We start from the raw sequence: 25,017 nt of genomic DNA on the forward strand, positions 1-25,017 counted from the left end.
TGTGATGCGGGGGGTGGTGATGTGGGAGGGTCTCGGACACAAGTGTGCATTGTTTTGCCCTCTTTGCTTCCTATTGCTTTGACAGAAATCACACTAAGTAATGCCTCCAGCCTTCTCTGGCATGCGGTTCTTCATCCAAGCACAAAAGAATGTACTGAGGACCTAAAAGAAATTTAATAATCCCTGAATTCTTGCGATTTGTGAGGCCTTCTCAACAAACACCTGCAGAAACTATACAATCTTTGCCTGGAGATTTACGGTAACAGGCTTAAGTTTGCAGCAAGATGACTGTTTTATTAGATGTCAGGCAGCCCCTGTTGTCCTGGTATTGGAAAGTGTTGCCAGGAGAGTGTAAGAAGAACGTCCTTCTATGGATATTTCAAAGACCTATTTCAATACTTACAGCTTTCTGTAACACTTTCAGGAGGTCTGTTGGAGGCTGGGGAATGAACTGATATGTATCGAACTGGTAAGATTCCACCAGCTGCCAATACTCTGAAACAGTGTATCCATTCACGTACGTGCACTAAGAGGGCACCTTTAAGGAGCAGGGTGGTGATGATAGTTTGGGTAAAAAAAAACTACCCTAGGTTTGGGGGCAGTAGTTTTAGACCCTGTACAAGTTTGTGAAGCTCTGTTATCCCTGTGGCCACGACTAGTTTGAATGCCCAGTTTTCTGTAGAAAAGAAACCTAGGGGCTTGTCTTTAAGATAAGACCAAAATAAAAATCTTTAGGTTCAACTATGTAAAGTTCAGGCTGCCAGTTTTAATATTAAGCTTGGTTAATTAAATATCATTCTTTGCCCTGAATCTAATTAGCCCAACCACTGAGGTAATTTAATATAATAATAATAAAAAAGAGGCCAATGAAAAGTGGAAGAGAATCTGACTATTTCTCTCTCTGCCTCATCGGGACATTTCTGTTTCAAGTGTCGCTTTATGGATGGTGATGTTTTATGGGGGATTATGAATTTCCAATTAGTGAGAAAATGAAAGCGAAAGACAGACAGTAGATCATCAATGAGTGATTGTATCAGGAAGTCACCGAAAAGCCCATTTGTAAAGTTCAGGTCGTATTTCAATATGACTTCATGGAACCTGAGGCAGCTCTTCTCCCCAGGCTGAGTTTAAACTGTGCTCTTTATTCACTGTATGAGTAAGTCCTTGGTTAAGGTTTCTATTCAAGGTAAGAAAGTCAAATATATGCTGCTTCTGAGCAAAAACTTGGTGCTAGAATAAAAAGGTGACCTTTCTTGTTTAGCCGTCACTTCCAGCACTAGGGTCTGGTTCCTTAACACCGCTCAAGCTCGGTGTTTCACGCTGAGGCACTGTGTGGGAGACGCAGCCTCGGATTCAAATCCCAGCTGGAAATGGGCCGGCTATTTCAAGGTACTGAATCTCATTGAGCCTCAGTATTGTCATCTGTGAAATGAGGATAGTGTTATCTACTTCTCCCAGGTTGCTGGAGGAGAAATAGAGGGACTGCAGAGGCCGCGACACAGCTGTCTGTCTGTCTGACAGATAATTGATGCTTTGCAAATGGCGAATCCCTTCAGTCTGAACATGTCACAAGTATGCTTATAATGAGTAACAGGCACTAATGTATCATCATAATGCCAAACATAAAGCCAAATGTGCCAGCTTGTTATCAACTAGGGCAGTGTTCCTCACACTTTAAAGTACCAGTGATTCACCTGGTTAAATACAGATTTGCAGTTGGGCCTGAGAGCCTGCGTTTTAACGACTCCCAGACGACGTGGACACTGCCAGGCGGAGATCACACTTTCAGGGGCGTGGAACTAGGGCAATGACTTTTGAATACTGAGTTGACTTTTGCAACTTAGCAAAACAGAATTTTGCTTTACCGTTTTCATTTGTTCAATGATAAAAATATTGGGGAAATCTGAAGATGCTACAGAAAAAAAGTTTGAATAAACACATTTAAAAATCTGGGAAGCTCAAATCCATTCTACACACTTTCATTTATTGTCTGGACAGATAAAGTACAAATAATTCAAACACAACAAGATTATGAAAAAAAAACAGTTACAATACTTCCCCTCAGAAATCATCTAAACTAGCAAGGTTAACATGAAGTCATTCATTATAACTAAAGTATACAACTGCCTGGTCCTAAGATTTTTTTTCCTTTTTTTCCCCCCAAGTGTGAACACATGATAGAGAAGAGATTTTGGCATGCCTTCCCCACTAACGCTTACTTAGCAAATGCATCAGAACTTTGCCAGCAAACTGCGTTCATTCACAGCAGATGACGTAAAAAGGTTTCCCTGAATGTTGAACGAGTGTTCTCTGAACCGAAATCTGTTTTTTTTCAAAATCAAAAAGAGGAAAAAAAACAGAAAAAAAATTTAAAGGAGTCTCTGATGCAGCCTTGGTTTTCATTGCCTGTCTGCACTACGACTACCACTATGAAGTCTGCCTCTGCGGTGTGGAAACAACAGTCTGTCTACATGCACTTAGTGGGTTCAGCATGGAAAAAAACGCACAAAATAAGCACAAGTTATAAATAACCATAACGTTTTATTACCATTAAGACTAAACTTGTATTGAAAAGATTTTATATAACAAGACAAAAGCAATAGCAAATTTAACTATCAACTAGATTATGCATAGCGAGTAACTGTTTCTATTACCCAGGGAAGAGCATGAACCCTTGTCTTTTTTTTGTTTTGTTTTTGTTTTAAATATATAACCGTACAAAGCACAAACGTACTAAAATGATCAGTGCACTGGACGTGGGAGAGTGCTCCCTCAGTCATTTTGTTCCCTTAGCTCTGTTTTGTTTTCCCCGATCTGAAATACATTAAAATAAAGACCCAGTTGGTTTTATTTTTCTACTGTGCAGTAAGAAAAAATATTCACAACAAACATGACAATATATCAAACAATAATTCTACACAAGTTACCTTGATACCTCTTTAACTGTCACTTAAATATCATAAGAAAACATTTTAAGACATTACAAACAAAACTAGCCAAGTGTTACAACTTATAATAAATTAACCCAAAGAAAAATAACTTTATATATATATATATATTTATATTATATATACACATACACACACAACAGAATGACACAATAATATGCTTCTTCCCATAGTTTAAGTAAACAAATAAGTAGTCTAGCCAATCTAGCTATATTTGATCTCGGCCATAGGCATCATCACATCAGCGAATAAATAAATAAGTGTTTCAAGCAACATAAACAGTGTTTCAAATGTACCAACACAGCCCAATTCTATCGGCATGGGCTCCAAAGTGAATTTGAGAATTCCTTAATGAATCGAAAGCAAATGTATCTTTTGTTTTCCTCTTCTAAACACATTACATTTAACTATGATACTAAGATATGTAAATAATTTCGTAGCACCTACTGCTCAAACTAAGGAAGTTTTAGATTAAAAGGAAAATTAATCTTTTAAATTTTTGTTCTGCTGACATCCCATACTGATGACTTAAAGAAAAACCGTCTTTCAACTCATCTCCTTGCTTTTGGGTTTTGACTGTGGGGAACTGTGGTACCCTGGGTAGAACGAACACTCCTTTCCCCTAGTAATTAATAATTTTTTAATTATTATTACATGCTATGAAAAGATATGAAGATCATCTGTTTATAGCCCATCCTTCAAAAAACAGTCTACGAATCCAGTTTAAAACACACATCTTGATCTCTAAAAAGTTACCAGTGCAGTATGAACGCGACAAAGTTGTCAATTTCCCCTAAATTAGCCAGTCAAAATATTTTTTTCTCAAATCCAGATTCTCTTGTAAAAATTCTTTATATTTTATAAAAATAGATTTTTCTTGAAACCCATTTTCAGCAAAGAGACCACCTCTTTGGCAACAATGTTAATGTTATTAAATTGTTAATGTCATCAGGTTCCCCCCGTGCCCCCATCCCCTAACAGAAGACTGTTTTAGTTCACATGATATAAAAGAAAAAAGGAAAAATAAAAAAATTTGCAAAAGTTTTTTTCATTTTTGCAATTTTTATTATTCCTCTTTAATTTGTGTGGGTTTTTTTATTTTTTTAACCAATCTGATTGGATCAACATTTTGACAAAAACAAAAATCTTTTTTTCGTTCTTTGAATCCCATTACTTTGTAAAAATTGTTTTATTTTTATTATTTTTTTTGTTTTTTGATTTTCTTCTTCAAATGAGTGAATGGTCATCTTAAAAAGACCCACCTTCAAGGAAGGTAGTAAAGTTAGCTGGCTGGGTAAAAGTCCCTGCACATTGCTATCTATGTATATTATATTCAACAACGACAGCTATGAAAGAACATTCAATGCATCAAAGGTATTTTTTTGTTTTTTTTCTCTTTTTTTTCTAAGCATTATAAAATCCTTTCCTGGTACACCTCAGGATAATCCAATGTTTTAATACTTAGGCAACACTGGCTTATAAAGTCCATGGTTTAATATAAGCCTTGAAAGGTTTGTTTCTCTCTCTTTTGTGTGTGTATGTGTGTGTGCACGCATGTGTTTTGTTCATATATATTTATATATATTTTTCATAATTAAGGATGGGAGATTCAGGACTTATGGGCTTTGTTGGTTTTAAAAGAAACTTGTAACACTCGGTCTCCCAGGCGGTACCCGTTGAGGCTGGCGATGGCCATGGCGGCCTCATCATAGTTGGTCATGGTGACAAAGCCGAATCCCTTGCACTTGTTGGTGTTGAAGTCGCGGATGACCTTGACGTTGTTCACTGCGCCAAAGGGCCCGAAGAGCTGCCAGAGGACACTCTCGTCGGAGTCAGGGGATAAGTTGTAGACAAAGATGCACCAGCCCGTTCCTGTGTGACCAGGAATGTTCATTCCCACAAGGCTTGTCATCCCGTCAATGGTGATTGGGGAGAACCTGGGGGGACAAGCAGAAGGGGGGACTGGTCCAGACATCAGTCTGACCAAGGATAACACAGAGATGCACAGACACAGACACGGGGCAGAGGGCTGAGTGAGTGTTTGCAGGAGAGTCTTCAGGGTTTAAAAACTAAAGAACAAAAACTAATGTCTGTGGCATTTCCTCTGATGGGAATGGCTAGATTGGCTAAGGCACCTACGTGCCAAGAGAAAGGCCTAGGTTAATTCCTAAAAAACACAAGGCACTCCCAGAGCAAGGCTCTATCGCAGTTCTACCAGAGAATACATTCACAGGGTCTCCCACCCGGCCCATATCCTCCCTCCCCACAGCAGACAGTTGACTCTTGGGGAAGGGGCTCGGTTGCATTCATTCTGTTGCTCTACTTTTTTATTCAGTGGAGCACCTATGGGACTCTCACAGACAGAGTGACATGTAGAAAACTCAACGAGTGTTCTCTAATTGAGTAAGGGAACAACATAGGTGGATGTCAACGCTTGGGAAATTTTATTTATTTTTTAAGGCAGAGTAGGGGATGGCTCTGGAAGTGCTCGGGTCTACCATATTTGCAGTCCCCTGACATGGTTGTCCGAAGATCTCTTGGTATTATTGAGGACAGAGATACAGAGAAAGAACAGACAAGTCTTGTTATGAGTCAGACGGGTGGCTCATGTGTCACTTAGGATTTATTCAAAAGAGTCCCCTCCCCACTGAGCAATAGCTATAAAGACGTATCACTCCTTGATGCGGTATCATCTGGGATTCATTGCTAAGGGTCGCAGGAGGGAGATTTCAAGTGGTTTGTGCATTTATATATCTTGAGTCACTGTACATTAAAAAAGCAGAAAACAGTTATTTACCCTATTACAACTACTTTTATATTTGGCTTAGAAATCTCAGTTTTCATTTAATTTTGAAAAGAAAAACAACCCTTCATATTCTATTCTCTGACACAATATATCCACATGTGATTCATGACGGATACGTCAGATGAGACAAATAGGGTGTTGGTGTCTATGGCAGGAAAACATATGTTGATATTTTATTTTATACCAAATTTATACAGGGATTTTGACCCTATACAGTATTAGCTTGCTTTTCGTGTGGTTGTGTGTGTGTGTGTGTGTGTGTGTGTGTGTGTGCAGGAGAAGGAGAGGAAGCAGAAACTGGGGAAGAGATGGGGTAAACTGTCACCTAGGACTGCTTGAAAAATAACCAAATATTCTTGGAGGTTTAAAAGTCCTATGGAAGAAAAGTTCTACACCTAGAATTCTGACAATCAAATGATTACTGAAGATATGCTAAACGTAATTCTATAGACATCATTTTTGGTATTATTCACTAAGTTGGTCTTCCTTTTTGTTTAACGACAAATAACCAGGTGAAACCCAAAACATCATCATACAGATTCTTAGAAGGGCAAATCCATGACTAATTGCTATTTGCATTATTTCTGAAGACTCTTCTCAGCTGGTTCTCATCTAACTGAATAAATAGACTTCATTCAAATTTATAGGTAGAGAACAGTTAAATATTTGTGATAAGGCCAAAGTCAGGGTCAGCAAAGATGTTTCAACTCCAGTTGGTTATGGCTCCCTGGAGCACCTTGGTAGGAAGGGTTCTGGGTTCAACTCTGGGTTTAATAGGAAGATGGGAATGAGTGCCCCTATCAACTGGTGCTGTTCCCTGTGGGTGGGGGACTGGCAGAGGTGGCAGTCGTGCATGTGCTGCGGGGCCTTCCCCAGCACCCTCTGTGGGTACGCATCTCTCTCTGTTTATGATGTTTGCTGCTACTTCACTAAAGTTAGAGGGGAGCAAAGGGAGAGGACAGAGCTGGCAAAGACGTAAAATGTGTGGGGATAGGCAAGCAGCGTGCTAGACACATGGAGATCATTCTCTCCCTGGTGCGGGGATTGAGGCTTGAGAGACTGGGGCTCTGACAGTGAAGGTGGCTGTCAAGTGACGCCCTCCACCGCGTGCCTGTTTTCCTGGCTGCGCACTTACCAGGCATGGCTGGGTGGCGAAAGAACAGCCTCGTACAGGGGGTGTGATGTGAACTATTAAAGACCACATCTCCTTCCCTTGACTGTAGGAAGGGGAATTAAAGTGTGCAGCTCTACTGAGCAGGATGATGAAGATGCTATGTCCCTAGTAGCTCAGTGGAGCTTATCAAAAGCACATTTGGGAATCTCACGGACACAGTGATATAATGCACTCAGCTTCCCGAGATCTGGCTTTCAGACTAGGCCTTGGAGCAGCCTTGTGCCTGCATTCAGAGATCCCCAAATCTTTGACCCTATTTGAGCCCCTGACCTCACAAATAAGCTTTAAGTGAATGAAACAGCAAAATTAAAACATACATACATATATCATCAAGGGAGAATTTATAATAACCGTTAAAACCTGTAATAACAACAAAAACAAACCCTGGTTGAGGTGCACACAGATACACTTCACTCTTGGTCGTGCCCTGAATTGCACGCTGGGGTGGGGTGGGGGGGTGGGAGGCCGAAGGTCATCCACGCATTTATTCATGGTTTGGCCAGGGGCTGATAGTCCCAAATCTAATTTTCCCACTGATAATCATAAGACTGTCGACCACGATTAGCAAAATGTTCTAATTTTGATTTGCTGGAATTTGCCCTCTTAACTGAATCTTGGCATTGCTAATGCAAAACAGTTGCTCCGCAAGTTTGCACAATCAGCTGGCAGAGCCGGAGCCCTCCCCGCGGGGAAGCTGGCTGCTCGGAGGACCAGATTATCAAGGGCTCGGTAGCTGTGGCACCTGAACCATAGGAGAAGCCCACCTGCAAATAAAAGAAAAAGTGAAACACACAAACAAACTTTGTGTGCCCTAAAAGAAACAAAACCAACTGAGGTCTGAAATTAAAATTAAGAATTTGACATGCTGGTGGAAGAAAAAGGAAGAATTAAAAAAAAGTAAAGTTAGTGAATTAAAAAAAAAATTCTAGCCCCAGTCTGTGCCAACACGGACATCTGGCAATCTGTGGAGTTTTAATTACCTCTTTACGCCATAGGCCATATTAAGCAAATTGTCCAGCCTGCAAAGAGAAGGAGGGTCTCTGGGTTAATGCCTCACAGATGGCAAGATCGCTCAATGGAACTATTAATAAGAATGCTCCATTTTCAAAGAAGAAAAGCTCAACAACTTGCCCCAGCACTTAGGAGACTGTCCACCAGCAGATCCCCCCTTTCCTGCCTCCTATTACAAGTAATTCATGTTCAGGTCAATGCTAGAGTTTAAAGCAAGTGTCTAATGAGTCTCCCTTTCTTTCAAGGTCTGAATTAATCCCGTTCCCCCCACCTCTCAGAACATTTGTGTGTATTTTATTTTATATCGTGTGTGAAATTGTTAAAAAGAGGCGGCTTCTTAAGTTGTTCACATTTTGTTTTAATTAAACTTGCGAATAAAGGTCTCTGTTTCATATTAACAATACATGCACACACAATGCATACGGAATGGATCTTTTCTCTTAGTCTAGCTACATTAACGAAATCTTCTTATTACACACATTTTTGCAGGGTAGGGAGAGTTCCGGGGTTAAGATTTTTAAAACTTAGCTTCCTATTTACAACCTGAAAGTGCTTCCCAGTGAACCGCTATTATGTTATAATCTCCCTCGTGCCCAGCATGTTTTGGGGATAAGCTACTCACACCACAGGGCAGTAGTAACCATAGTTTCCACCATTAGAAGCCTGCTGGAAAGGCTTTTTACATAAATACTGCATGGGCTCTCACACAAAGTAAAAATTAGATGACTTGGACACTTCACAAAACCTTTAACCATTTCAGATTCAAGGGGCATGGGAGGGCCGCAGAGGCCGATATTTCTTCTCACTGTGGCTAGATGGAAGGGCTGAGTCTCTTCCCATGCGATATTTGACAAGGAGAAAACCCCTTTCATTAAAGGCAAGTTGGGACATAATTATTTAGAATTACTACGGGTAGGTCAAGAATATTCATATTATGTGCACGACAGAGGCTGTTCAAGCTCGTACTGCCTTCGTGGAGAGGAGCCTGCCTTTCAGAAATGTCCCCGGAGAGAGGAAATGCCCCACGGCACCAGGAGCTTCGGGAGGTCCGGTATGAAAAGGAAACACTAACAAGGCGTGGACAAAAACCTTCCTCCTTGTTTGCCAGAGACTGAGACAGTCAGTACAGTTACCACAAAAGAGAGTACCCTGTGCACCTAACTCCTCAGAGTTACCTGCAGAGGGAAGAGGAGGAGGGGCTAAGCCACAAAGAGGAGGAGGGGCTAATCCACCGTCCCTGGCAAGGATCTGCCTCCTGACCCATTCTTTTCTTTGACTTTGGTAAAGCCACTGCCTTAGCCTGAAGTCTAAGATGCAGAATCTGGTCACATTGGTGGTTACACTCTTGTTGAAACTGAATCTTCTTATTTGGTGAAATGCAGAAATTTTGTTTCAGCCAAAAATCTGAAGTTTAACCACTGTGACAGTGGTAAATTAGAAGGGGGCCTGGAAGAGTGTCTGATTCAATCCCCTCATTTTATGAGAGTGAAGACGGAGGCTGGGGGGTGGGAGCTGTGCACAGTGATTCCTGGGGGCAGAGGTTCTTACCCTTGCCCCATTCCTTGGGGCCACGGGCTTCCCTGGCCCTTGCCCAGCCCTGTACCCAAGTAGCAAGGTGAGTGGACACAGGTGCATGCCTACCTGAACCTCTGAGCCTGGTGGTGCAGTGGGCCGGGGTAGCGCCGGTTGGGGGACTGGTAGAGCTGAGAGAGCAGGGCCTGGCTGGACTTCTGGCTGGGGTTGTTGGCAAACTTCACAGTAATCGGTTCTGTAGCACCGCTGGGCTTCTGGCCATTCAGCCCTTTGATGGCTTCTTCTGCCTCGATTCTTTTATCAAAGCGGATGAATCCCACCCCTCTGGACACTCCTGGGGAAAGGGAAAGAACCTTCATAAAAAGTGAACAAACCAAGCTGGTAAACATCTCCAGGAAGACATGGGCTGGGCCCCAGTGACATCTGTGGGGAGTCAGCCCACTGCTGAGCCTGGCTCACTGAGTGTCTCTCACCCGTCAAAACGCGCCTGCTTGCATTTCTGCCACCACGGCTCTGGACCGGTGACTTCCACCCACAGAACAGAGGCGTCTCTCACAGCTGTTACTTCCAGCTCTCTACCACCGTCCTGCTCAGTCCTTATCTCCCTTTAGTTGCTGTAACTATCATCCACTGTCTGGTTTCTTATCTTCCAGTGGGTCCTCCGCACCCAGCAACAAGGTAATCTATTTGAAAAGCAAACCCTGATGATATTACACCCTTTAAAATCACCTTCTGTGCCTTTTTGGTACCTTTTCAATTTCTTAACTTGTTTATGGTTCCTGTTCCTAATTGTTTCCTACTCCAAACACAAAATAACAAACAAATAAAACCCTCCCGTGGCTCCATGAGGCAAAAGATAAAGTTCAGACTTTTTGGAGTGGCATTTAATGCCCCTGAAGATCTTGCCCAAATCCCCTGTTGAGCCTCTGCCAGCTGTGCTGAACTGCTAGGTGTTCCTAGGACAGGCTGTGTTCTTGCTCAGTTCCTTGCCTTGAACTGTGCCCTACTCAGCTATGCTATAGGATACATCCTACCTGCCTAGAATGCTCTTGCACTTCTTGCCACATGACTGCAAGTCATCCTCTAAAACCCTGTCCAAACTTCACGTTCTCCATGGAGCCTTCCCAACAATTTCTACCAGGCATGGTGTGCCTTCTCCTGACCTCTCACGGTGCACTGGACAGCCCCTAGCAGGTACTCATCGCGCTGGAGTCCTGTAAGGACTGTGTCTCCTTCACCCCTGGCCCCTGGTTTCCCTTTGCACAGTGTCTGTAACACAGCCAGCTTCAGTGAGGGTTTGCTGCATACATTAAATGATAATAACATGATGAACTGTTCCTAGGGGGTGTTTTAAATTAAGATCAAGTTGGAAGTAGGTGAAAACATTTTGTTATTGAAATGCAACCTGGGAAGCCTTACATTTCTTGCTAAGAGGTGGTGGTTGCCTTTCTTCAGTGTGGACAAAGTACCTAAGTACTGGGTCCTGGCTTCATATCTCTGCACTGCTACTAGCTAGTTGGACCGAGGTCTGATCCTCCATGTTGGACCTCTCCTTCCTCGTGTGTGAAACGGGGCAGTCTGAGGTTCCCTGTAACTCTATAATGCTGTCATCAGGTCCAGAGCTATACGTATAGGTCCTTTTCACACACCCATGTAAGGTTACTGGGTTGAGGGTTGAAAGGCACTTCAAAAGTCACATAGTCCCACTCTCAGCCTGAGGCCTGAATCACCTTCACAACCCTGCCAAGTGGACGAGCTGCTGCTGGAACTGCCCCTGTGATGGAGAACTCCTGCCTCCCAAGACGGCCCATTTCAAATGCAGGCAGTGGGTTGAGAAGTCTTTCTCCTACGTCAAAAATCTGTCTATTCATGACCCATACCCTTTACCCTAAGGGACATTAACCCACTGCTCCCATTGGTCACAGGGCACTTGCTGGTGACATGAGACCCAAGGAAAGAAATGACAAAGAAACACTTAACCTGTGACTTGGTCAACCAGGATGCGTGAGGTGATGATTCGGCCGTATTGTGAGAAAAGCTGCTCCAGTTCCTTCTGGGTCATGGTTTTGGGAAGGCCGCTAACGTAGAGGTTAGCATCCCTGATTGAGGCAGAGCTTGGACGGGCGTACGAGACCTGGGAAAAGGCAAGAGGAGCTAAATCCATTATAGGTAACACCCTCCGAGTGAGACTGAGTCACAGTCAAGATGAGAGCGCCTCGCTTATCGTTCTAACTCGTGTCAATTCAAATAACTCAGGAGCTCAGGTTTTTAGCTGCTCTTGTAATAGTAATGAGAACCAGGAGAGCAGCAGAGAGGAACAAAAGGAGAGTTGACGAAAACTTAAAACAAATGCACAGATAAGGGTCTCTAAGTGCAGAACAAAATAGCTACTGTATGGCAGCTGTTAAATGCAAAACTACCCACGCCTGGAGTTCTGAAGATTTACCTCCTGGGTGTGGGTGTATAGATGATTTACTGTATCCAACACACAATAATCTTTGAATAAACCAAAAAAAAAACCCATAAAATTCTGCTCTGCGGATTTCTCTCCTTGCTACCCTCCCCACCCCACTCCCTTCTTCTTGAGCACATAAAAGCGATCAGGTTCTCTGCAGGATTTTTTATGTTCTGTCTTTTGTGTTGCTCCAGTCTGTTCCCACAAGGTCTGCTCTCACTGAATGACAAACTGCTGGTGAAATGGGGCTGAATGAACATCTGCTTGAGAGACTGGATATGTGACCTTGTCATAACATCTGCAAGAACCAGTTGCTTTAGAACTTGGAGGTGGACTTGGAGGCAGAGCAGATAAAACCACAATAAACAAAATGAGGGCATGTTGGAGAGGAGGGAGGGAGAGGGCAGTGGGAGAGAGATGCAAGCCCCACTGACAGTGACAATAACTTCAATTTTGTACATTTGTCCTCCCAGATCTCTCAACTGCTTTCCCCCCAAAAAGCTAACACAGAAGTGTAAACAGATCTGAAGTTCCATCTGCAAGAAGCCAAGTCTGAAGCAGTGCACACAAGCAAAGCAAACCCCAACAGTCATTAATTTTAGACTTTCATTTACTTATTTATTTATTTTTTAAGAAAACAACATCAGACGTTTGAAATATAATTTACAGCTAGTCTAACAAAAGCACTTTCCTGCTAAAGCTATTTCTGGGGCGGTTATGGCTCAGAATAGATGATGAAAACAGTCATCTCAGAGCACATCTGACAATGCCGGACAGGAAGGGGCCCACGTGCCTTAGCATTTGCAGTTGGGAGTTTTATTTTGTCTACAACCAATTCACAAGACCCACTAAAACTATAGGGGCGAGTGTGTGTGGGTCCATGCACACACAAATGCGCGTGTGCAAAAGGAATGGTGCATGTTACACTGTACCTTTGGCGTTAATGACTGAACCTCTGGCAACAGAGAGGACCTTGTGTTGAGGCAGCATCTGGCAACGGGGAATGAGGGAGGGGCAGGCCCCCTCCCCACGGCTTTCTCTCCCTTTCCACGACAAAGATGCCAGAGCCCTCTGTGGGGTCCACACCTACATGTAGATGTTGACTCAACAGACAAACAAGGTGAGTGGCCAAGCTGTCTCCCCAGACTCCTCCTGCTGCTGGAGCAAGGCAGCTCACCTGCAGTATCTGCATCTTCTAGAAACTCATGGGTCAGTCATTCTCTAGGCTCCTTCCTAGGAATAACCGACAGGCAATGGGGCCTTTACATGGAGGGCCCCTTTACGTGCATTTTTGGCAGGTGGGGGTGAAGAACCAAGGACCCCAGGAGTGTGCCTGGACAGGGTGTTGCTCCACACAAGGATCTGCTATCCCTGTTCTTTAAGGGATGAAGTCTTTCCAGTTATAACCTTGCAAAACTCTTTTTGAGGCATGAGGAGGGCTTGGTAGGGAGAGAGAAATAAAAACAGTGATATATCCATGGTAATGAGGGTCACCCTTGTGTCATGCCTGCCAATTACTGACAAATTAATTATCTGAATGACCTTTGTGTTCCCTTAAAACATACCCTCCCACCTCTGTGTGTTTGCTCATGGGGAAAAATTTTCCACCTACTTTCGGATTCAAATCCTACTGCTCTTTCAGGCTCAGCTCAAATGCCTCCTTCTCTAAAGAGCTTTTTCCCTGATCTCACCTGCTCCTAAAACCCCCCTCACCCAGCAGGACTCTCACTGAGCCGCACCCACGGTTCTTAACCTGTTCTGACCTTGATTCACCATCTCTCCATCTCGTCCGCCGATCTCCTTGGGGTCATGGGTTGTACATGTGTGCCTTATTTAGCTCTGTGGCTCTAGCTCCCCGCACAGAGCCTGACACCCTCAGAGTACTCAACACCTACTGAAAGAGTAAATGAACACCCACAGATCATAATGAATGATGCTGACATTAAAGGCTCTTTGGGGTTAATTGCAGCTTGGATTCCTGAGAATTAAAGGGGAATCACTGAGAGGTAAGCATCACAGCTGTGTTTCCCCACTAAGCTAAGCACTAAGGGATAGGTTTCCCGTTCTCCAGTGTCTGGGGTTGGAAGGACTGAAAAAGTGTCTAAGGCTAGATAGCAGGTAGAGGCCTCCCCTTAGCAAACATTTCCTGAGGGTCTGCTGTGAGCGGGGCCGAGTGCTGCATGCTGGGGATATGCACAAGCAAGAACAGGGCATGATCTCTTGCCCTAATGGAACTCCAAGTACAATGGGTACAACAGACAACACCCAGAAGGCACTCAATCCGTGAGTTAAACGGAAGAACAGATTAGTACACATATGGACCCATTACCACAATGCCACAGCTGTGCGCAGTCCCAGGGCTGTGTGTATGAAGGAGACTGCTGGTGGGACAGGTGGCGTGACAGTGGTACAGTCAGGGAATGGTGACGCGATGAGACCCCTCCCCTACTGTGAGGACCAACAGGAAGATGAAGATCAAGGACTTACTGTAGTGCCTGTCTGGCATGCAGTAAATGCTCCAAGGATAGTAATGACCCGATTTCCATTAGTTTTGGGCAGCCAGAACTGGGGTACAGGGGGGAGCAGGCTGGTACAGACCAGCTGGGGGAAAGACGCTGGCACTGGGAAGCCAACAACACAACCAGAACCGTTCCTTCAGAAGATGATTCCGACAGAGGGAGAACCTCAGTCAGGCAGAACCCCTGCACTCAGTCCCCAGAGACAAACCCAGCAAATCCCACGGGGGATCAGCATCCTGCCTCTTCTCTGCCAAGCCAAGTCCTGCTGCTTAGTTTTTCTCCTCTGTTTAAAACCTATGTCTGTTGTGCTCTAAGTCCCCTCACCAGGAAACATGTAAAAGTAGGAATAGGCAGAAATGACAGAAAAAGGAAGAAAAGGATTTTCCCACATTCAATTTCCAGAACACTCACTGCAGTATCTAAAGTTTTCAATTCTCCTCATACATTTATTAAATCCTCACTGAATGACTACAGGGGGCAGGCTCTTTGCTAGGGTGAGATATTTCTAAAAACCCAATTTTCAGCTCCTTCAGAGAGTTGAGCACCGCTGGCTTGTTAACCCTACTGAGCCAGTGGCCTAAAGCCTGGGGCTTCCAGTGCTGGAGGCAGTGCCCTGGAGAACCCTGTGCCTAAGACCATGGGGATCCTGCTTGCTTCCAGAATCCCTGAGGGCAAGACTGGCATTTCTAGGCCAGCACTGACCCTGCTCTGGAGCTCAGAAAGAGCGGGAGAGGGGGTGGCCACTCCTCTCTCTCTGGGTAAGAGCGGCCCAAAGGCAGGTGCTGCTGAATGACCGACTCCACAAACGGTCTTGAGGAAAGATCAGTAGTTCCTCCAAATTTCCCACTCCTCTCCATCCCTGCGGGCTCACAGCAAGGCTGCCCTTCCAAGCTGTGAGCCCTGACTGTGGGCCAGCTCCAGTACTCACTAGCTGTGTGACCTTGGGTGTGTGATTATATGTTGATAAGTCTCAGTTTCTTTACTGGTAGGAAGGGGGATGATTCTCCTTTGCTGAGTTACTGTGATAATAGATGGAATGTGTCTAGCACACACCTAGAATTTAGTAGCTACTTAATAAACCTGATTACTGATGAGTCGTACAGGCTTTTGTGGGCCAGCCTGGGACTCTCGCTCTCACTGGGACATGCTTTTCAATTTTACCGCACAAGCAAACATTTGGAGCATTGACAGTGAGTTCCTACAGAGGCGATGCCCTCTGTCTTCCTGGCGGGGTCTGGATCACCCTTTATTACTTCAGTGCCCTGAGTTGTCAGCTCCAGCCTATTCCCACAGATTCCACTGCTTCCAAGCCACAGAAAAAGTCCTTTCCATTTTCCAAAGTGACTTCACAGGGCCAGTCTCAGAGATTCTCCCCAGGGTGGTAAGGGGGGTGTTGTCCTTCCTCTCAGATGGGCAGCAGGACCAGGGCTGGGTGCTGCTCCTTCCCACACAACACTCACCTGCACACAGCCAGGGCTTTGCCTGGGTGGCGGTGGGCGGGGCAGGGGGGGGGGCGGGAACGACATGGCTTGGTGAAAAACATGTCCTGAATCATCTGGCAACCCCTGCCCCTTGTCTCATCTGCCATGGTGCAGAAAAGGGAGAGGACTCAGAAAACATGATGAAGACATGATCTTGGGTGCAATTAGGAAGATAGGATGAGAAGAAAAGGCACCCTTCTCTGCCCTGGAAAGGAGCTCCTTCAGGAAAACACTGGCATTAGAAGATGAAAGTTCATTCAATCCACCCCTCCCTCTACATTTCCTGTGTGTCAGGCCTTGTGCTGGGGGCTGGGAGCGGCTCTGCTTCAGGGAACCTACAGTCTGGTGAGGGAAGTAAGCAAACGAATGAGTGTGACACAGAGGGCTATTCCTAACACAGATAACCAATCCTTTAACACCCCGTGTTTTCTTCCATGTGGAGGGAGCCCCCTGGAGTAACAGTCTAGGCCTCCTCGCACCCCTTCCTCTCTCTTCTCCAGGGGAAGTGGAATGCCTTCTCTAAAGAGGCTTCGGTGCAGGAAATGGGCATGTGAGCCATACACACTGCCTGCTTCCTCCTTTACGGGAGTCAGATGCCAACTGACTTTCTGGCCGTGATGGGAAGAAAGCACACTTTCTGTTCCCAGCTCTCAAGTTCCACGGGAGCAGGTTATGCTCTCATTTGGGGAGGCTTGTGGGGGCCAGAGCACCTGTAACAGGGCATGCCAGCCTGTCCAAGTGTGGGGTTCTGAGTTAGGAAGCACACTGTGTCCATGGGCTCCACCTGGGCCTTACTCAGTAATGAAGATGACCTCAGGGTCCCATATGCTTTTCTCTTTTGTCTCATCTCTCAGTGGGTTTAGAACTTGGAGGTGCCATTTGTTGGGACCTTGGAATTACAAGAAGGACCTATATCACTGACTGGGTGTTTTCATGAGCTCAGTGTTCCACTCACACAACCGCCTATCTCTACAACCATGGTTCATGGTAAGTGGAAATAAGGTGACAGTTGGCACTGGTGATCCCAACAGGAAGCACCATCCTTGAAACCTGCTTCACAGAAACTTGATGCTATAAGTGGCCTCGAAAGTTCAAGGCAGGATCCAAAGAGCTGGCTGGCCACCCACCTTGCACATTTTAGAGGACAGGACGCTGACTACCTCACGAGGCATCCTACACCATCACTGGCCATCGCTGATTCGTGGGAAGTCTTCTTCTACTGAGTTCCAAACTGTCTCCCCCACAGCTTCCAGTGTCTCCTAGTTCTATTCTAGCTCTATACACTAGGAGTGTCCCTCTAGTCTCCATCACCCCTTATCTTGTGGGTCTCTCGGACAGGTACCGGTTAGAGTCTTAAGCCACTGTATTCTGAGACAGACCCTTCGAGGAAGTTCTCATTTATGTTCCCTTAACTGAAAGTGAGCATCTCTTCTGGAGTGGAAAGGAGACAGAGCACTTCTTTAAGAGCAAGGACTTGGGGTTGAAGAGATGTGGATTTAAATCCTGACCGCTACTGGCTGTGTGACCTTGGGGTAAGTCTCTGAACTTGTCTGAGCTGCATTACTTGAATAACGTAGTTTAGAAGCTTTCTAATAGAGCTATTTGAGGGTTACCCAAACTGATGATAAAAGATTCCTAGACATAATGCCTGACACACAGTCAGAACTAAGTGAATAGCGGCTTTGACACAGCTGCTCTGTAATCAGGCCTTATGCTAGACACTGGAGGTGCACAGATGGATACAATAGTCCCTGACATGTAGACTATTGGTCTAGCAGAGGAGACATACACAGAGGGATCATTCCAGAAGACCAGGTTGCAGACTCCCCCAATCTGTTGTCACACCCTAATCTCTGAGTGAGCACAGACTCCCTGGAGTGTACAGATCCCTGGGAGACACTCACTCCAAAGGGACTGGGAGAAGAACAGCGTCAGAGAACAGACCCTGATGCTTCTAGGACCTTCTAGCAGCAACCCTCCCAGGGACCTCCAACCTTACCTCCAAGAGCAGTAAGAGAAGAAAGGAACCAGTCGGCTCCTGGAAACCACAGCTCTGACTGTGAGGACTGGCTTATCACTGCCCACAGACAGGGCAGGTGTCAGCTTATGTGGCCCCGGTCTCCATACTTCCCCCACCTGCCACCTGATACACGGTATTCTGTTGTCAGGGCGAACACTGACACTGACATTTCCCCGGGAGCTCTGAGTGTGCCCCTTCTCCCTGCTCAAACACTTGCAGCGGTTCTCCAGCACCTTGTGACGGAGGTTTAAAACGCTTACCTGAGCATTCCAGGCCCTCTGGGATCCAGCCCCACCGCTCCTCTCCCGTTAATTCTCCCATGTACCCTGCACCTCAGTTCAAACAAAAAAAGCCTGAGTGTGTGCTGAGCTTCTAGTCCCATGTCTTTGTTATTGCTGTTTGCTCATCATCACGGCAAAAGGACTCCTGCCCGTCCTTCCAGGCCCAGCCTGCATGCCACCTCCTCCATGAGGCCCGAGCACAAACGACTGCTCTCTCCATGGACTTTACAGATGGCACACGCTTCAGCGGCAGCAGCCGGCTCACCCTGCTTCCCATCACGGCCATCTGTGCCAACGGGGGCTCTGCCCTCACAGTCTGAGCATCCTGGTGGCTTGGGCAGCCCTCCTGCGGCATCCAGTTGCAGAGCATTATGCAGGGCAGGAGCTGAGTTGAATGGACATGTGTCATACACCGTATGCAATGAATCCAGCTCCCAGGAGCTGACTCTGGTGCGGAGAAGCCAGAACAGATCACAAAGTTGAAGAGTATCCAAGAACGTCATGAGAGTCTCTGGCACACAGTAGGCCAAATAAATATGTCTTTAAAAAATGGTGTGATGACAGATTCGTGTCCACCACATTGTCAAGGGGGCTTAATAGGTACAAGAATCCCGCTGTCTGTCTGGTGGCCCCCAGAAGTGACAGATGTGCTAATGATTAGTAGGAAAGCTGGCCTCAGACTCAGGGCTTCAGCCATTCACTCTCTTCACTAAACTATAACTCCTGGCTCTTGCTTTATGAAAGGCTGATAAGGTTTCTGTGGCTACCTGGTTGCTACGTGACACTTTCCACTACGGGAAGCCTTTTACTTTGCTGCCTGGGACTTACAAGACTCAGACACATTCTTTATTCTGCATCTCTGAAACACGTGGATGGGGAAAAGTCTTCCCCTCTGCTCATGTAACTTTCACCTTAAGAGGCACCCTATTCATCTTCATTCTGGGGACCATTACTTGGGCACCCACTGTATGCCGTCATTACCTATAAGTGGGATATTATTAGTTCTATCTCCTGGATGACAAGCTCTGGCTCAGTGAGGTCAGGACTTGTCCAAGGTCACCAAGCCAAACTAAGACAAAAATGGATATAACTCCAAGGTTTGGGATCTTTCCGCTACGGCAGGCCAACGTGGACAGCGAAATAAAAGCTGTGTCCTTGGCACGAACTGCAATTGTCCTGGAGTGCTACCAAGCTGGAACGATCACACGGCATTTTATTAGATAGACTATTAGAACTGGAAGAAACCATTCTGAAAAATGACGGAGTAAGTCCAGAGAAGTAAAAGTAAGTTCCCAAGGTCAGCCTAGCAGTGTTTGACATAGATGGGACCTGGCTCTCCATCTCAACTCAGAGCTCTTTGGACTGAATAACAAGGCGGAAGGGCAGAGGGAAAAGCTCCATGACTGTTGGCAGGCTGCCTGATTTGCCCTGGGGCTTCGTGATAACCGTGGAGAAGTGGTTATTTTCCAGGGTCACCGATGTTTTAGGCCAGCAGTGCCCAACTGAATGTTCTGGGACCATGAAAACGTGTAGATCTGAATGTGGTGGCCACTAGCTGCATGTGGTTACTGAGTACTTCAAGTGTGCTGTGACTGAGGAACTGAACTTTTCATTTCATTTAGTCTTAATTTAAATTCAAATAATAGCTATATGTGCCTAGTGGCTACTCTACTGGACAGACCAGCTAGAGGCCCAGAAACAACATAAAGTTATAGGACCTCAACCCTGAAAGGGACCTGTAGGATCATTTAGTCAGACCCCAGTCTGGTACAGGAATCCTTTCTACATCATCCCCAATGCCTCCAGTTGGACGCCTTTGACAGTCAGGGACACCCTGTGACCCAAGGCAAGTGTTCCACCCTCCTAGCTTCACAAGCTCTTTTCACAGATTATTAAAATACAGGATCGTGTTTCAGAGCCACTTCAGACTTTCCCCTCCTAGAGAATGGAAAAGCAGCCCTTGCGGGTGGATATGTGAGCGGAGCAGCCTGGACAGCATCTGCCTCCAGACAGTCCTTAGGGGCCAGGTCTTTTAAAACCACGATGCTGAGAAGGGGGCACAAGGCGGCAGAGAGGAGTTGACCAGAGTGGCCAAGAAAGGACCCCTGTTTCCTGCGATCTGAGTTCCTTTTCTAAGTGGCTCACATCACACTGTTGACCGTTCTTACACTCGTGGACTGATAAGCCTCAAGCCCCATTCCATACACTTCTGAAAACCTGCTTGTCCTCGCAACCTGGGCCTTTCCAATTTTCTCCTGTAATTCAGACACAGGGCACTGTGGATGACCTCTAAGATACTGGCATCATATCAACCTCACTGGACAGAGACAGCAGCGAAACTCTCTCTCAAGCTGCTACTCCAGATCCCTGTATCTGAAAATATTCACTCAAGGGAAGTTAACAGCAGCCAAACAGACTCTCTCACGGGACACAGAGAGCAGCTTGGTACAGCGGGGCAAATGGGTCTCCAGTTTTCACTGGCGCTGCCACGTGCCCTCTCTTGGCTCCTTGGGGGCTCAGTGGTCCAGCCACCCTCGCTGACCTTGGTGGGGAAGTGCTCCGGCACTGGCTCGGACTACAGCTGTAAGGGGGGAGGGGAGAGAAATGTCGTTTATTATTAACAAGACTGAGGGAGGCATTCTATCGTTTCTGGGTGGGGTGATATCTGTCAGCAAAAAATGATCTGCTAACTCTCCGGGAAGCATTAAGAGCAGTGATAGGAGAAATAACTGCTTATGCCAAGTGCAAAGAAAAGATGCCTCAGCGGAACGGAGGCCCTTAGCAAGGCAGGTGGATGCTGGGGGAGGGAGGTGCTGCTCCCTGATGACCCCGGGCAGGAGAAAGAAGTGGGAGGGGCAAACTGGAACCTGCAAAACTCAAGTGCGGAAAGATCCCCGGGAGGCACCGTCAGTGCTATTAGAAGAATAACTGGAAAATGGAGAAATGGCTAAGCAGCAGCACAGCACTGAGAGGCTGGGAGAAAGAGCTTGCTCTTCCTCTGCCTCCCAGAGAAGGGAGATTTTACCTTAGGAAAAACCTTTACTGACACACCTGCCCCTTCTCTAGTCCTGCTCCCTCTGGAACTGGGCTCCTGCCTAACAATACAGCTTCTTCTTACTCTCTCACCCCATTTCCTGACTGAGTGCCAACCCTCCTGGGTTCACTGAGGGGCAGAAGCACCCCTTCTGCCCCCTCATCCATGACAGTCCTGAAATCGCTCACACCTCCAGTTTGCACAAGTGCTCTGCGAATGTCTTACTTAAAATGTTGCTTTTATAATTTGAGTAATAGCTTAATGCAATTGGTAGAAAAAGATAAGAGACACACAACCATTTGCAAACATGTAACTCAATGAAAAAGGGAAGGAAATATATACAAACGTTAACCACATTGAGTTGGGAATGGCTGATACTGCCTTATTATTTGATAATACATTTTCTCAATAATTCATCAATAAGCATGTCTTGCTTTTAAAATGAGTTAAAAATGCTCCCGAAAGAGTTGATGAAAACCAATGTCTAGTGCTGACAAAAGTCTATCACGGCAGGCAGCAAGCTACTTGTTTCAGTCATCAACCACCCCAAGTGGTACTCCATTGCCAGATGGACCTTCTAGAACTTGACTTTGACCAGCTTCCTCTCCTGCTCAAACCTTGTACAGCTCCCTACTTCCCCGCACCCACTCCAAATCAAATGGGAACCCTGTAGCCAGATGACTGCCCCATCAGCTGCCTTAGAGTTGGTCCTTTGCACGTCTGTGTCCATGAGGCAAGAGCTTCCAGAGCCGCAAATGCTTCGCTAATCCTGTGCCTCACACTTAGGTTAAAATCCAAGAGGGGTCCTATAGCTGTGAAAGTTTTAGTGGGAGTAATTCCGAACCCTCAAATCCCATTTTGAACCACTTTTGACAAAAAGAGTCTCAGTGTAACTGGAACCTGTATCCACACTTTGCATAAACATGTCCCTCTTTTGGTACTACAGAACCATCTGATTTTCTCTGACCCTAATTAATGTGACAAAGGGTTGGACCACTGCAACTGGGTTGGATGGAGTGTGTCTTAACAAGAGGCTGGAATTACAGAGCAAATTCAGAAGCTGCTCTTTTGGAGCTGGCGGTGAGGTCCAGGACTGGGACAGGCATTGGCGCGGGGACTAGGAGTGCTGGACATCACTTTCTAGAATTATAGCCATATCACCCAATGCTTTCCAGAGTCTAAAGTGATCTATGTGTGAGACAAGTAGGAAACAAACTAAACAAACAGCACCCAAAGCCCTAAGTGGAGCAAATCATCTCTACTGGGCTTAGGGTTGAAATGTTGAGAAAAGACCCAGTTTCTCAGGTGGGGAGCCAGGCTGCGGTGGTAGGCTAGACAATGTGACCACCCAGCCCCTCTGACGCACATGGGCGGGAGAATTGCGGGGGCACTGCCTGGAAGGCAGGGTCTGGGAAGAAATGACCTGAGGTCAGGTCAGGGCTCAGGTTGCCGCCAAAAGCCCAGAACCACAGTCTGTTTACTAAAGAACCTGGAGGAGACACGCAATTCATTTGTTTGCTTTTTCATCTGCCTATGCCAGGCAGTATAACCGTGTGTGTGTGTGTGTGTGTGTGTGTGTGTGTGTGTATAGCCAAGTGCACACCCGCACACTCATGGAGTGTGCCTGCTGCTGAACAAACAAGGTAGTGTGACATTCCCACACATACGGCCTACCACCAAAGTTCCTTTTAAAACACTTTTTGTTACTCCAAATCTCACTACAACTGTGTGATCCTGAGTAAGTCTCTCTCTTAACTTCTTTGGGCTCAGTTTTCTCTTTTGCATAGACAGCACCTCCTTACAGGGCTATTTTAAGGATTAGAGCTGAGGCCCTGGCTCCGTAGCTTGATTGGAGTGTTGTCCCAATACACCAAGGTTGCAGGTTTGATCCCCAGTCAGGGCTCATATGAGAACCAACCAGTGAATGCATAAATGACTGGAACAACAAATCTATGTTTCTCTCTCTCTCACAAATCAATACATTAAAAAGTATTTTTAAAGAATTAGAGCTAATCTGTATAAAGTATCTAACCCTGGGGAAGCTTCAAGGATTAAATGTGATCAAGCATGTAAAAGAGTTAGAATAGTGTTAGACATAGTAAGTGTTCAATAAAAGGTAGCAACACTATTATTATTTCCTGTCAAGCTTATGGTCACATATTAAGCAGCTCCTTTTCTGACAGAACCCTTCACAGAACCTTTGGATGTTAACTCAGTTCAACTGCTGGCCACTTATGTGGCTTCAGACAAGTCACTTCATTTCTGTGAACCTAGTCTCCCAGGTGGGACCCTGGCTACTCTCTCCCACGGAAGGAGTTATAATCCAAAGAGCACCCCTCTGCAGGCCCATGTTTGCCAACACACACTAGACGGTTCTGAGGAGACCTCTATAAGGCATGCTTCCGACGAAGACAACTGTTTTTTCCAGATAGGCAAGTTATCTGCAGTCACCCCCCCCCCCCCTCAGTCATCGCATCAGACTTAGGAATCACACTCTTTCTCTGCTTTAATGCTGTATCTAAATCTAGACGGTAACATTCTCCTTGAGGACAGAAGTCTGGCCTTGCCCTCAGTAGTCACACAGTCATGTCATATCCCCCTTAGTAAAGGGAAAGCGAATATTTGTTAACTAGGGACCATCGTTTGTGGGCACCTTCTACCAGCAGCCCAGTAATGAGTCATTCACTTCCAATCAGCAAAACAGCGTTTGTGAACTTAAATTTGAGTTCAGAGGCTGCCAACTGCTTGTCCACAGGTCGACGAGGAAGGTGTATTTGGCCCACCTACATAATGCTTTAAAATGTTTTGGGTTGGTATCCAATCTTTAGAAATAGGAAGATTTGGCATTAAAAAAGTCTAGATTTCTGTTTCTATTGAAGAACTGGGAAATCTGGCAACAATCTAGGCTTAAACAATCAGCAGTAGCTGAAGAAAAGCTGCCCCTTTCGCGGCTCTGCAGCTCACTACAGCCTCCACGGCCGCTTGGCTTTCCAGAACTACCTCTGGATTGAGCCATTGATCACTGCCCTTCGAAGAGGAAGAGTTAACTCTGGCTGCGCCTGCGTTATGTTGTGTGTTAACACCCAGAGTGGCGTGTTTTGCACAGAGCACTCCCACAATGCTCTACACGTGTGAGAAGGCACAAACTTGACTATAGGTTGCAAACATGTACTAGATGGCTCCAAGGAGATCTCTGTGATGCTTGTTTAAAAAAATACTCATTTTTTCCCAGATAGACAAGTTATCTATTCCTTCATGGAGTCAGAGTGGAGAGATAAATCTCATGTCACTTATCAAAGCAAACTGAAGCAGAAGAAGTAAACAGAGGCCTGAAGGGCAGAAAAGCAATTTTTAAAAATTAATAAATGATGAGGCTATTAATGGCACACAAAAAAGGTTCACTTTTTTCCTCCCCTATAATATGATTTTTACCTTAAACACTGTGTCCCTTTAGGAAAGGGAAGAAAATTTAATAAAGGAACCTATCACTCAAACTTAATTTTTAGTATGGCAAATAAACTGCTTTAATGAAAGGGCTGAAATCCCCAGGTTTTGCACATTAAATTTTCATTCGTCGTGGAGAATGGGAATTATTGATTCAGCCGTGGCATCATGCATTTTGAGTCCTACGGTGCCCTGGAGCCCACGTTGCTCCGGGTGCAAATGTGCTGGCAGCGTTGTGGTGCAGGGTGAGCACAGGCTGGGTGGGGGCTGTAAGGAGAAAGGAGGGAGGCAAACGGCTCTTCGCAGAAAGA

The 25,017-nt window shown here is 45.6% G+C and overlaps 1 protein-coding gene across 2 annotated transcripts in view; it reads right to left on the minus strand.

Annotated features, from left to right (window-relative positions):
• Window positions 1–4,076: 4,076 nt before the first annotated feature.
• ELAVL4 (ELAV like RNA binding protein 4) overlaps window positions 4,077–25,017 on the minus strand; it is a 50,848-nt gene continuing 29,907 nt past the window's right edge. The window contains exons 3-6 of one of the 2 annotated variants that reach the window (XM_037043320.1): window positions 11,453–11,606; window positions 9,581–9,806; window positions 7,909–7,947; window positions 4,077–4,885 (exon numbers count right to left, since the gene is read on the minus strand). In XM_037043320.1, the coding sequence (XP_036899215.1) occupies window positions 4,558–4,885; window positions 7,909–7,947; window positions 9,581–9,806; window positions 11,453–11,606 (747 nt within the window). In that variant the 3' untranslated portion in view covers window positions 4,077–4,557. Of the gene's footprint in view, window positions 4,928–7,908; window positions 7,948–9,580; window positions 9,807–11,452; window positions 11,607–25,017 lie in introns of both variants that reach the window. The other variant, XM_037043319.1, reaches the window with a different exon arrangement.

The sequence above is a fragment of the Sturnira hondurensis genome, unplaced genomic scaffold, assembly GCF_014824575.4.
Source record: "Sturnira hondurensis isolate 20B ecotype Veracruz unplaced genomic scaffold, ASM1482457v3 Scaffold0004068, whole genome shotgun sequence".
Taxonomy (NCBI): Eukaryota; Metazoa; Chordata; class Mammalia; order Chiroptera; family Phyllostomidae; genus Sturnira; species Sturnira hondurensis.